At 40.8% G+C, this 14,563-nt stretch overlaps 1 protein-coding gene across 2 annotated transcripts in view; it reads left to right on the forward strand.

Annotated features, from left to right (window-relative positions):
* Positions 1–14,289, forward strand: part of KLHL20 (kelch like family member 20) — a 37,240-nt gene extending 22,951 nt beyond the window's left edge. For both annotated transcript variants that reach the window (XM_073356391.1, XM_073356392.2), the window contains 7 exons: positions 1,221–1,336; positions 2,098–2,281; positions 6,085–6,228; positions 6,610–6,743; positions 7,410–7,618; positions 9,600–9,706; positions 12,446–14,289. In XM_073356391.1, coding sequence (XP_073212492.1) covers positions 1,221–1,336; positions 2,098–2,281; positions 6,085–6,228; positions 6,610–6,743; positions 7,410–7,618; positions 9,600–9,706; positions 12,446–12,530 — 979 coding nt within the window. In that variant the 3' untranslated portion in view covers positions 12,531–14,289. The remainder of the gene's footprint in view (positions 1–1,220; positions 1,337–2,097; positions 2,282–6,084; positions 6,229–6,609; positions 6,744–7,409; positions 7,619–9,599; positions 9,707–12,445) is intronic.
* Positions 14,290–14,563: the final 274 nt, after the last annotated feature.

The raw sequence follows: 14,563 nt of genomic DNA on the forward strand, positions 1-14,563 counted from the left end.
TGCATACGTTACTAGGTTACCTTGCAGTGAAATGCACCATTGTACTCACAAAAATTAAACTTGACATATTGCAGCTTGTTTTTAAAATAAATAAATAGTTTTTTCTATGTTTTGTTCAACATACACAGCTCAAAACATTACATTTATATAGCTATTACTTAGATTACATGAGTCACGTGAAGTTAAATATTTACTAAGAGATTGGCTGGAGAATGCAGTTGTGCTGGCAGACCACCCGAGACTGTCGTGGCCCACCTTTGGGCCCTAGCCCACAGTTTCGGAACTCCTGACTATACCAACCCACCTGGAACTAGAAGAGAAAGCTAGGACTATGGGGAAGCTGCAGCTCCCCTTTACAGAGGCGTAAAGCTCCCCTTTCTAATGCTGCAGGCTCATGAGATATCAGACTTTGAAGCTCTGGTGTTTTTATATACAGAAAATTGTCACTCGTGTAGGACTAAATTTTTCGCTTCCTGGTCTTTGGGCATGTGTAATACTTTGGTGCTGAAGGAGTTCAGTTTTTGTGTGGAAAAGGTGGAAGCTTTTTTGTGGCAGGTTATTTAAAATAAAGTAAAAAAGCCAATTGAAGTTGCTCAGGGATTTGGAGTGTTAGAATTATTTGCAGGGTGATATATAAGTGGGTAAGAGGGTGGGTGAGCTACTTAAAGCTGAATGATAAAATTTTTATCATCTGGATACCTCATCCATCTATTGGTATTGTGTGTGAGGTTTTAACCACTGATATTTTGATCCTAAACAAAATAATTGCTTGTCAAGTTTTATCTTACAGCGCATTGTTTTTTTAATTACTTATTTTGGGCATGGTTAAAATAGTAGGGTCTTTATGTTAACCATAGTATTTTGCATGTACCATTCGTAGTAATATCTAATGTTGACACTGATCAAATGTTAGTGCCAATCTAATATTTCCAACGAGGGCATGTTCCAACGTTCATTGAGATGAATAGCAGTCTTTCCATTGACTTCAATGGGCTTTGGATTAGGCCTTTGGTTAGCAAAGCAATAGATGTCTTTTGAATACCTAAGAGAGGTCATATATATATTATACATAAAGTCATGCATATTCTTTTTAGTATGGCAATAACTGGAACATGATTGGTGATGGCTGCTATTTTTAGGGATGGCATGTCCCAAATAGTACTTCCTGAAAAATGCCACTGTCACCCAGACATTTAGAATAAAAGTTTTCTCTTGCACAGGGACCTGGTGGATGAAGCTAAGAACTACCTGCTGTTGCCCCAAGAACGGCCACTGATGCAGGGACCAAGAACTCGACCACGCAAACCTATCCGCTGTGGAGAAGTGCTCTTTGCAGGTGCGTATAGTGCCTGCAACTTTGGCTGTGAGATCCAAGTTTAAATGCTCTTTGTTTCAAAGTTAATCCATACGGCCAACCCTAACTATCAGACCTTCAGAAGTGACATTTTATGTTACCCATCCCACAGTTTGAGTTAACCTACACTTTCTTCTTGTCTTGCATTGTCTTTGGGCTTGTCTGCACTTACTGGGGGATCGATGTGCGGCGATCGATACATCAGCGGTTGATTTAGCAGGTCTAGTGAAGACCCACTAAATTAACCGCAGATTGCTCTCCTGTCGACTCCTGTACTCCACCAGATAGAGAAGACTAGGGGGAGTCGATGGGCGAGCGTCTCCCATCGACATTGCATAGTGTGGACCCCGTGGTAAGTAGATCTAAACTATATCGATTTGAGTTACGCTATTCACGTAACTCAAATTGTGTAGTTTAGATCAAATTTTCCCTGGAGTGTAGACAAGGCCTTTGTCTTGCAAAATGGGTTTCTGGTCTATGATTAGTGCTCCCAGGCACGGTGGTAGCGCTCATAATAATACATGCTGAAACACTTGACTTTCAATGGGACTTGTGCTCCTAAACTCACGTAGGCACTTTTGAAAATTCCATCCTGTTTTCTTATTCACAGTCCTCTGAGTGAATAATTCTGATAGACTGTCTTCTTGGGATAGTGTGTAAGAAAGATTATTTGTTGTAGACAGTGCACAGTGTGTGGGTTTGATGTACTACCCTGACACTGTTTCTTGTGTTGATTCCTGCAGTGGGAGGCTGGTGTAGTGGGGACGCAATTTCCAGCGTGGAGCGCTATGACCCTCAAACCAATGAGTGGCGGATGGTGGCTTCCATGAGCAAAAGGCGCTGTGGAGTTGGGGTCAGTGTTCTGGATGACCTCCTGTATGCTGTGGGAGGCCATGATGGTTCTTCTTACCTTAACAGTGTAGAAAGGTAGGTCTCCAGCAGAGACATCAAAACATGGTGCCATGTGATAAAGGCGTCCATTTTGCTGTCTGTGTTGCTTATATGCTGAACGGCTGAAATACTACATCTATACTATCTACATTTCCTGCTTCAGTACATAAGCTAATATGTGGCAGTGGTTACTAGCAGGGTGGATTTGATTTAAATCACTAGTCAGGAAGACTCGATTTAATCATGGATTTCTTACATAAAAGTGCGTTTTTGTAGGTTGTTATAACCTTAATACATATTCTTCACAACTCAGAGACAGATGTAGGTTTCATTTTTAGAAGGTACACAATATACATTTTTTAAGTGATCTAATCTGAAAATTTTTCAAAATAATTTTACAGTTATATCAGAAAATGAATGATTGTTTGGTTATTTCATTTACCAAAGGTAATTGAAGCAGATATTTCACCTCCCAATGACTTCATAAATATCTCCAATTCAACAGGTTAATTGTTAATATTTGGAGGATTTTCTTGCCAGGCTGTATTAGGAGGAGAACATCACCAGACAGACATTTTAAATTGTTTTATTTAACTAAAACAACGTTATGCATTCTGGATTTTTTTCTTCAACAGCAAACATATAATATTTTAACAAAACAAGCATATGAATTTTTGAATTTAGTTAAATATTCAAGTTTTTTAAAATCAGATTTGTTTTTGTTAAAATTGTTTTTAACTAAAATAGATAAATGAAATATTTAAAAAAAAAAATTAAATCGACTATGTCAGCCAGGTCAACATGAGAAACTTAAAATATTGGCTTCTGCACCTAACTCAGTCATCCTCACCTTCATTTTCCTGTTAGTTCATAATCTGGAAAAGAAAAACAAGCTTTCCTGCTTTTTCAAGTCCTAAACAATTTCTCAATTTGGAATGAATTCATACAAAGGAAGAAAATATTCTTTCTATACCAGCAGAAGAAGCTACTGCTGTTAAAAGTGAGATTATCACTTCAACAGTCTCTGAATCCAAGTGCTTAAGTGACTTCAACCAGTTCACTGGTGTGACTTTCTTTAAAACATCATCCGCAAACATATTTCTTGAATGGTTCACCCTGAGCTCTGAAGTTTATTATCGTTGGCATTATGGAGGGATGATTGCTGGATGTCATGTCACAGCCAACTCCTCTTCTTTAGCAGTTTTGAAGGTTTGACCCTGGTACCAACTACTGAGAATATTTGCAAGAAAATGAGCTAGAGATAGTGCTTGTCCCATTTGTTTTTTTTAATGCTTGTAATTTAACTCTGTCATTGCATATTTCTCTTTTTAAGATCTCACTCAGTTCCTTCCAAATATCAACAGCATCAGCAATAAAACAGCTATTTCCCTGCATTTTGTTCAAGGCTACAGAAAATAGGCTTCAGGGTACTCAGCATGTGTTCAACATTTCTCTTAAGCCCAATGTTGAGAACTTTGGCTGTGACAGTGTCATCTATTTGTTCACGATTTTGTTCACAAACTGTCATCAGGTTAGGCCAGTTCTTGATATAGAGGTCAAAACAGTCCACTACTGAGTTCCATCGCACTTTTTGTGGGAGAGTTAGCTTGGTTCCTCTCACTTTTTTCAGAGCAGCTGCTGCAAAGTGGTTGTTACGGAAGTATTTTGCAATTTCAACAACATTAGCCTTTATTTCTGGAACATTGGAGGTGCATCAAATGAGCACTGCAACCGTATGTTGTTAGCTTGGGACTCTCTTCTAAATAATTTCTTCTAATCTTGGATACATTTGCAGCATTGTCTGTAACCAAGCTGCGTACTAGACATTTGAAATTTTCTTCACGGATTCTTATAGCTTTTACTGCTACTTCTTGTAAGTATTCTGCTGTGTGTGCATTTCCTGATGTATCAATTGTTTCTGTAAGGAAGACATTCACTCCTGCTGTTGTCACACAAGCACATGCAACAGGATCATTGTGGACACTGCTCCACCCATCAAGACTCAAGTTAACAATTTCACCGTCTAGACCTTTTGCACACTGCTCAATTTCTTTTTCATACACTTTATCCAGCAATTTGCCTGCGACATCTGCTCTGTTGGGTGGACTGTATCCTGGTCTTAACGACTGAACCATGTTAATGAAGTGTGGGTTCTCAATCATACGGAAAGGAGAGTTTGTTGCATAAACAAACTGGGCAGTTTTTCCATCAATCATCTCTTTTTGTAATCTGCTGGTTCTTATCACATACTTCTCTATGGTTGTTTCTGGATGATAGAGGTTTTTCTTTTCTTTTTTGCTACAGGTGATGTACTGTGGCTATGTGACATACATGATATGACTGAAACACTATCATTGGCAGATAATTCTGAAACTATAGAAAATGATGGTGATCTTGAAGGTGGATAGTCTTCAGAATCCTGTATGTTGAGGATGGATTCTCCTAAACAAAATAAGTCAATGCAGTTATTTCATTATTACCACCATACTGCTCATTTAGTATTACTCATTGAATTGACTGACACTCAGTACTACTTTAAAGGTGAAATTGTAAAAGGAAGATCTGCCGATTTCAGCTATTTATTTTTGATCACAACTGCATCTAAAATGATAGTACCATAGAGCAACAACTATATTTTTTGCTCAAACATGAGAATTCAAGAATAGTCCAGAAGGAAGACGGGCAGTCCTTAAGAAAGAAGTATGAAATAAAAAAGTTTACCAGCTTGAAGATCCTGCATTTTCAGACATGTTCCTTTCATCATCTTCAACACAGCTTCCTCCTGAGAAGGAACACTTCTCATGATGTTGTTTCATTCGGGCAACCAGGCCTTGCATTTCTTTGTTGCACTGTTTTGCTTTTTGCATGAATGCCTGTCTTACCCACAGGTAGAGGAACTTCATTAAAATATTCCCTAATCCATGAACTATTGGAACTCATTCACAAAACTTTTCTTAAACATTACATGAATATATTGTCTCATATTGTAGAATTAGAATTTATAATCCCTGTTCCATGATGAGATACATTATAGCTCAAAGATATCTTAATTAAAACTATCTTTAAATTGCTTTTTTCCTCAAAAAGCATTTTATCAAAAAAGCCAATTTAAATGAAAAAATCCAATTTTTTTGATTTTTTTTTTTAAATCATTTATTTTTATCCACCCTTGTTACTAGCTTTTTTGGCATCTGTATCAATTTTATACTAAACTGAAACATCAGACATACCAGGATGTAGCCTTATATCCCTAACTTAATGGTAATCTTAGTCTGACCTCTGCTCTGAGCTCTCTGAGGCATAGCCTTTGGCATGTGAAGGAGTAGGGAAATGAAGTGTAAGAGTGGGCCTGGCTGTAGTTTATGATGGGCATGGCTTTTGCTAACTTCCTTACATATACATTCCCACTGGCTTGTTTTATTAGTGTTGCTCATGAAGGTGAGACTGCAGGCATATATGTACTTGTAAGGAGGGGAAAACTATCCAGACATTCTTTTCTGGGTTGGTGAATAGAGAATTATGTGGACGTTGGAAATATATACAAGGGAGGAGGAATGGAGGTCAGATTTGGGCCTTTGAAACCTTCAGTGATTTAAAGTAAAATACAGTGGAACCAGCTTTTAGTGAGGTCAGTAACTTTTCCAAGAACGACTTCATGCTAAGATGAGGTTTTACTGCATAGTGTATTGGAACAATTCAGGACTTTCATCCTTCTTCATGGTTTTCCTCTGAAATCAGGATAAGCAAGTTCCACTGTACCACTAATCACAAGCCACAGGGGAGTCAGAGATTTCTGTAGATAAGCAGTGCAGACTTGAATTATTTGACACACTTTTTAGATACGACCCGAAGACTAATCAGTGGAGCAGTGATGTGGCTCCCACCAGCACCTGCAGGACCAGTGTTGGAGTGGCAGTTCTCGGGGGATACCTCTATGCTGTTGGTGGCCAGGATGGTGTCTCTTGTCTCAACATTGTGGAAAGGTATTAAAAATAAGGAAGTGGGAGGGAAGGAGAAGGAAAGATCTTATAAGAAGATGCAGTTGGTGCATGTGAGTTTGAAAGAAGGCAACAAATGCTGAGTGGGTTTGTTAGTGATTGTATTTGAAGGTGGATGTTTTTAGTTTAACCTGAATTCCAGCAAACAGCAACTGTCTGCCTAGCTGCCATGATGTGTATATACTGAACCTCTTTTAGAGGCTAAAACCAGAACAGACGTGTTAGTATTACCCCACCTGAATGTGGAACTGTCAGAAATACTGCTCCCCACAGATTCCTTTGGTTGCTTGCTGTAGCTCCCAAGGGAAACAGGGCCTGATGTGTATACTTGGAAGCTCAACTGGTCTCTGCTTTTTCTTGTGGCAGGTATGATCCAAAAGAAAACAAATGGACTCGGGTGGCTTCCATGAGCACCAGGCGCTTGGGAGTGGCAGTGGCTGTGTTAGGGGGCTTTCTCTATGCTGTGGGAGGCTCCGATGGGACGTCACCTCTCAATACAGGTATGTCACTTCTCCATACTGCACTGCAACCAGTATCTTCCATGGTCCTGTTCTTTTACCCATACTCCTTCCCCAGAAAGCTGGTAAATATTTGTGTGGTCAGTTTTCTGAGTGGGTTCCTCACCTGAAGTTAATTTTGCTATACATTAGTACTGTCCCCATCCTCCTAAACCACTGCTAGCTGGTTATATGTTTGTGTGTCTGCTTCTTACTAGGAAGTTGCAATACGCAGTTACTTTGTGCATTTTCTTAGCACTTGCCTACAAAGAGCCAGTACATCATCTCTGTGATATCTCTGGTCTTTGCTGGCTTGGGCAACAGCATACTTACTGGAGCTCACTCTGTCACAAGTGTAGATGGCAGTACAGACCAGTTGTAGCTTCACCAGAATTTCATTCTTCAGCTCAGGTGCATTAAATGACTGAACATCTGGCATTCCTGTCTTTGTTAGACTGGGGTTGGGGAGAGGAGGAGGAATAGCAAGTCTTCTAGAGAAAGCAGGGAGAAGCAGTGTGGATGGTGACAAACTGACACAATGTGTTTCTGGTGTGGGGAGGAAATGTTGTCTCTTCACAGTCTGATCCATGTTATGGCTACAAGCACAGAGCCACTAATAGAAGGGCATTAGATGGTGTCCAAAGATTTGTAATATGACTTTCTCCACAGTGGAGCGCTACAATCCCCAAGAGAACCGCTGGCACACAATAGCTCCCATGGGGACTAGACGGAAGCACCTGGGCTGTGCAGTATACCAGGACATGATCTATGCTGTGGGAGGCCGAGATGATACCACAGAGCTCAGCAGTGCCGAGAGATACAACCCCAGAACCAACCAGTGGTCTCCTGTGGTGGCCATGACATCACGGCGGAGCGGCGTGAGTTCTGCTTCATTTGCCAGCTTGTGCTGTGCGTAGCTACTTAGCTGGAGCATAGGGAGGGCTCTGCTCTTTTCTTGCTTCTTTCACTTTTCCTGCATCTTACCCCCTTCTAAGAGGGAAATGTTTTTAAAAAGGCAAAGCACATAGCCCAAAAGGAAGTACTAGGTGTAGCAATAGTAGCTTCCTGTGCTGCAAGGGGTGAATGGGTGATGATGACAACTTTTTAATACAACCGAGAAGCGGGAATTGTTTTTAGGCCGGTTTTTTCCATAGGAGTTTTGACTACTGGCACTGAGTCACGAGCACTTAATTCTGAAGCAGGGAATTCTTGAGTGTGCTACTTCAGTAAATAGTGATAACCTCCCACCCTGCCCTCCCAATAACATCAGAAGCCATTAGAGGAAAGAACATGCTATTAAACACACAGGCCCTGTCCTATTGTGCACTTTGGAGGAATTAGCAAACGAACATGATAGATCTCCAGTCTATCTTGCCACCCAGACAAACTGGACTTAGTGATAAATGGTCACTTACACCAAAAATCACACCACATTCAGGTTGCTTCCAGTCCCAAGAAACCAGTCACTTACCTCAAATCAGTTACCCTAGATCTTAAACCAAAGACAATGCCTATAGCCATTCCTGTAATAAACTATCTAAAGGTTTATTAATTATGAAAAAGGAAGAAGAGTTATTTACAGGTTAAAGCAAGCAAACATATACACACAAATGAGTTACCATCTAAATCCAAAGAGTGATTGAATTGACAGACCACTACCTTAGTGTTTTTCAGGGCAGACCCAGGAGGCAGCCCCTGGCTTCAGTTTAGAGTCTCTGGCCCTTCAGAGTTCAAATAGCCAGAACATTGGAAAATTTTCCCATAGCTTTGTTTTATTTCCTTCATTCAGCTTTCAAGGCCACAGGATGAGCTTTCTTGCATATAGCATTTTCTAGGTATGATGGAGCCATTAACCAATCCTTCATATTGCAATGATCCTTGATGGCCTTTCTGATTTTGGTAGTCCTTCTGGATGGACAGGGAGAACGATTCCCATAGCTAAGTTCATAAATTCAGAGCAAACATTTTCAAAGTTATAAAGCAAAATGTACATATTTTCTAATAGCATGGGATACAGACATTGTAAGTGTGATTGATGTATGCAGCAACTTACAAGCATTTCATAGAATCTGAACACTAAATACATTCTTACAAGAATAATACCTATTTTGAGCAAAACTAACATACAGGTGACCTGCTCTGGTCTCCAGCTACGAGGTTGTCAGTTCTTAGCTAATGCCTGCAGCCTAGGCAAGAGCTGGCATCTGGCCTGCCAACATCACAATGAGGTCCTCAGAGCCTGGGGCTGGAGGATCTTACTGTTCGCTTTGGGATCAGTGTAGTACAACTCCTATTGCTTATTGTGTGATGAAGGTCTTATTCATTCTAACCCTTGCTGTTTTTACTCTCCCAGTCCCTGGGGCATGAACTTGAGTGTATCATTTGTGCTATCTGATGAGCTGAACCAGTCTTGAGAGCAATGACATTTAAATCACTTGTAAAACCAATGTACTGCTAATGAGAGTCCAACACAGTTGCCAATGCACAAACAGCAAAACACATTTTTTTGTCTTCTCTGACACAGTGGGAAAGCTCTAATTTTTTTTTTTTTTCGGTTAACTCTACTCAGCATCCCAGAGAAGTAGCCATGTGTTTTAGGGGAATCTGTACTGAAATGTTCTAGTTGAATACCATTTTATGCTAGGTTTTATGAATCTGTATTTTAACAGAAATACTAAAATACAGTTGTCCCTTCTGTACCCCTACTGCCTCCAGGAACGTGTGCTGTGTACTGACATCTTCCCAAGGCTTGACTCTGCTGATTAATGAATGGCTTTTTATTGAAGTGTTTCTCTTGTGAGACAAGCCTTCAAGACCTGCAATGAAGCATGAATAATGTCTGTGGCGGTTGTTTTCCAGGTTGGCCTTGCAGTAGTGAATGGACAGCTAATGGCAGTGGGAGGCTTTGATGGCACAACGTACTTGAAGACCATTGAAGTGTTTGATCCTGATGCTAACACATGGAGGTAACCTTTAAATTCATGAAACAGTGAAATTGCAAACCTTAGGCACACCTGCTTAAATTATGCCTATGAGTAGTCTTCCCAGCAGAGTGGAGATGTGTTGTGCCTCATCTTACTGGAAGTTGGGTTGATGGAGGTGGCCACTGTAACCCTTTATGTGACTTGGCTGGTTTGTTTAAAAGAGAAACCAACAAAGGGAGCAGGCAATGTGATCCAGTGTGTCACATGACTAACCTCCCATTTCCAGAGAGAGAATCCCTTTCTGAATAACTCAGAGGTGGAGAAACTGTGTTTTTCTGCCACCCATATGCGCTTGGAATCTGTTTCAGAACAGAAAGGAAATGGGGACATTTACCACTCATAATGCTGTCACTTTAGTGCTGACAGACTGCATCAGTAGCAGTGAAGTCTCCCTACGCAGCCATTTCCTAAAGAGAGGTAGCAAACCTCTACATAAGTGTTGGGCTTTCACCAAACAATCCATATCTGAATGGTCTATAGTGCTGCTGTGTTGCAATATGTGTCTTGTCCATTGCTCCTCCATGCGTCGGACCAGAGGAGTAACAGCCATTTTTGAAATAGCTCCCTGTGGCGAGGGCCTGCAGCTTCCTTTTTCAAAACTGGAGTAGCTGTGCTTTAAGTCCCCTCTACCATCTTCATTTTGAATATAATAGACATGATTCTACTACAGTGCCTTGAACGCAAGAACCCCAAAGACCTTTGCTCACTTTAGTGAATTAAGCCTCACAATACCATTAGGAAGTAGGGAAGTGTTGATTTGCCATCATACAGCTGGGGAAACTGAGGTCCAGAGAAGGCAAGTGACTTAGTCAGTTACATGGTGAGCCATGGGCACACACTGTATTAGAACCTAGACCTCCTAATCTCAAGTGCTGTGCTTTGGAACATTTTTTGTAAGCTAATCTGGAGATCTGTGTGTGTACGTACACATGCATTGAGCCGTGTCTGCTCAGTTTACCAACAAAAATAAACATCTACCTTAGCTGTGGTAGCTTAAAGATACAGAAAGCAGAACAGAATTCAGTATGCTCCTTTGGGGCTATCTAGACTTCACAGTGCTATGCTCTGATTCCAGAATTTCTCTAGATGGGGATATATTGTATGAAGCGGAGCAGTTTGAGTCAATGGAGTTCTGTTAAATCTGCAGGGCAAGCAGTTAGAAAAATCTTGTTTTGACTTGTAAACTAACCAGGTCTGATATGAAACCACTGGTGGGAAATATGTACTGAATAGAGACAGGCTGTTTTTCCAGAATCACTTTTCTGACGATAACTGCACTTGAAAACAACAGTTTGTGCATTAATCTAATCAGCGTAGAGTTTCAGGCTCTTATTTATATTCTTGAAAGGGATTTGATATTTTAGAAATCTGTCAGGGTGCAGGGAATAGGAAGAAATTAATGTCCTTGTCCTACTGAGCTAGCCTGAACTAGTACATTAACCCTTTCATGTTGAGATTTTCCTATGTGGCGTGGGAGGCACTTCTCTCAGTTAAGCACTCTTCTGTGGTGATGCTGGCACTAGCAGCTGAGGGTAGGAGCCACCGGCCCAGGCATCCCCAGCCCCGCCTTCCATGCAGTGATTTACCTCTCTGCCATCTGCTCCAGATGCCCAAAACAATGTGCCCGCATTGCTGGGGTGGGGCACGTGACCACTCTTGCGGTTTCCATTTGCTTCCCCTTCAGGAAGTCCTTTTTTTGTAAGGAAGCAAAGAAATCTGTGGGGGACACGAATTCTGTGCCTGTGCAGTGGTGCACAATTCCCCCAGGAGTAACTTAATTCTGCCTTTTAACTGGATGGTGACAGCCACTTTCCCTGGCAGAAGTGGTAGGACATATAATATGGAGAACTAGCAAAAGCATGTTTTTGTAGCTAACACAGGTAGCTATTGAGGATACTAGCTTGTTTGTTACCAGCACTGAACTGAATAAAGCTGGTGGTGTCTACTATCATCTTCCCTCTCTTTATTGGCTGGGGGACTTCTTGCTGTGTGAAGTTTTTCCTGTGTGAGGAGCACCACTGGGAAATCCTTGATATGCAATCTGGGGTTAATGGGTGGCATTGGTGAGAGTTACTGAAAGAACTCAACTGTCCTATTTCTTCCAGCAGACTGTAACTGCTTCAGCACATAGAGGAATATGCAGCTGAAGTAGGAAATGGGAGCTGATAGGCATCAGATTTCCATGTGAAATCTGGATATTGTTTCAGTATCATAGCGTGGAGAGAACAAATGATGTTTGAAATGCATAATACATTGGTCTGTTCAGCTGTGTGTAGCATAAAGCAGATACGAGTCTGAAATTAGCTATGCACCATGTAGAAGATTTACCCCTTGCTCCAGGGTTGCCCAAAGCATAGCCAGAGGGCCTAATTCAACCCATAGAGTTGCTGCCCTCTGTTCCTGTAACTACACAGGAGCAGAAAGGAAATTCAGTGCAGTTTTCTGTTGCTGGAAGACTCGAAGCAAAACAATTTGCTGTCCGCATCAAGGGAGATACATATATGAGCAAATATGGCTATTTACTTTAGATGTGTGTTTGTATAGATTGGGGACCCCTGCCTTACTCATCAGACAGCTTAATCACAGTCATCACCTTAAATGGAGACCAACAGTTATGCTGAACTATACGTGCTGCCTGCGGAGGCTGTTTCATGCTTTTACCAGAGAAGAGCGTGCATTAAGAGCCTAATCACTATGACCAACGACAACTTTTCTTTGCAGGTTGTACGGCGGAATGAACTATCGTCGGCTGGGAGGCGGTGTAGGCGTTATCAAAATGACACATTGTGAATCCCATATATGGTAAGCATCTAATGCAGAAAAAGCCCTTCGTTCTCTATCCTATACAAACTGAAGAGACTTACTGACTCTGGAGCTCTATGCGGCTCTAGTAAAATATAGATCCATCTTAATTCTTTGCTGGTGCCTCTTTCTATGGAATTATAAATAAAATGACTTTTCTGAGTGCACGCCCAATGGGAGACCAACTTGTCAGACTCCAGGGAACCACCGACTACAACTAGAAGCTTTGCTTATGTCCTTATTTTTTTCTAAACAGTCTCTCAGTTTTTGAATAAACTGAACTGTAAAAGTTACTCTAACATAAACAATGACCTGGGACTGCAAGCTGTGCCAGGAGTCTGGCAAAGAGGAGGGGCTCTCCTCCTCCAGCAGTGGAAGTGGCATCCATGCAGTGGATGAAAGAGGAATGTGATACTGAAAATAATGCTTTTGCCTTATTTACAGAAAGCTTCATTTAAAAAAAAAAAATAAAAAAGTTCTTGACCAGAAGGGTGCCACCTTTGCACAGAAGCTTTTCTGAGTGCAGATATATTTATTTTTTCATTTAATTTGTATCATGTATTTTCTTTGTATCACTCTCCATGAAAGATTCCATCTCTTTTAATTTTTTGAGATTGGGTTCTGACAGGCTGATGGTTGGGGCAGGGCTACATCCTGTGAGACTTCTGGATGCTGCTGTGCCACGCCACTTGGGCCTCTCAGAGCATAGGAGCTGTGAAGATTAGTGCCCTGAGTGTCTGGTCAGTTTTTTGGGAAATGAGAAGCAGAACTGGAACACCCATCTCTTTGCTGAATTATTGATACTCAAGAAGGAGGTTGGGGTTGAAAGGTGAAAAATAGCTAGACTCCAAATTTATGCATTTTTCCCAGTGTGTGGTACAAAGGTTCAGGATCTATGTCTTTCCTGTATGTGAACCTTGTGAGAGCACTTATTGCCATTATCAATTCTTGTGTCTGCTCACATGGGAACCACTTGTTATTTTTGGACAATCTAGAAAGATATTGTTGCAATTTCCTGGCACTTGCCCCTATTGCAGACTTGAAATAGCTTCTGCTGAAAAATGCTCTGGTCAGAATCAGCTTAGCTCCCTACCCTTGTCTCTGCTGTTCCTTTATAATTCATACTGGGGAACATTAGGATAAGGATCAGATGGTACCTCCCCTTAGTGAATTTGTATGCACTTCCTTATGTTGGCTTTAGAGCTGGAAAAGGTATGAGGCCTGCTTAATAGACTTCTGGAGGAGGTGGTGTGCAATTGCATTGTGAGTAATGGGGTATGTTTTAGTGAGTGCAAAAAGCGTTGGGGCACTCTGCCATCCAGTTTGAGCAAACAAGACAAGTTTGCTGTATTGTTAAGTTCCAGAATGAGAGAATGTCATGATGCAACCGAGGTAACTTTGTGACATACCTACTAAATTAGAGATTTGAAAGGGTGAGAGGAATGTACATCCTTGATATTAAGAGTGGTGCTAACATCTCAGTACGGTTTGATTCCTATAACTCAGCACTTTAATGTGCTTGAGAATGTAGAAAAATAACACTATGTAACAAAAATGGGTCATTAAACAAGACTTTTTTTAACAAAAAACAAGCTCCTCAAAGGTTGGCATTCTTGTGTTTACATTTGATGATCATTTGCACCTTTACAAGGAAAAACAAGTATTCTGTAAACAATTGTTTACATGTATCATTTATGCTTTTCTAGCATGAGTAACTTGTATAAATAGTAGTGTTACCTTAATAAATTTCTTTTATGCTGTTATTTATTGCTTGTTCTTTTTGTCTAAAGCAGCAGCAGGAATAACAACTTATGGTTTAATTTTTATGCTGATTTGCTTCCTCTGACTTCAAGAGAAACAAGAACAGGCCCATTTCAACATCTCTAACAAGAGCAGGGGATGCAAGAAATTCTCATAAGCTGTTACCACTCTCCAGTTAAGTTATAGAGGCTCATCGCTGCTCCAACTTTAGGGCATAAACTGATCTGCAGATGGGAGTCAGGCAGAACTACTCTCCCCCTACTACACAGGATATAG

Source organism: Lepidochelys kempii, chromosome 8, assembly GCF_965140285.1.
Source record: "Lepidochelys kempii isolate rLepKem1 chromosome 8, rLepKem1.hap1, whole genome shotgun sequence".
NCBI lineage: Eukaryota > Metazoa > Chordata > Testudines > Cheloniidae > Lepidochelys > Lepidochelys kempii.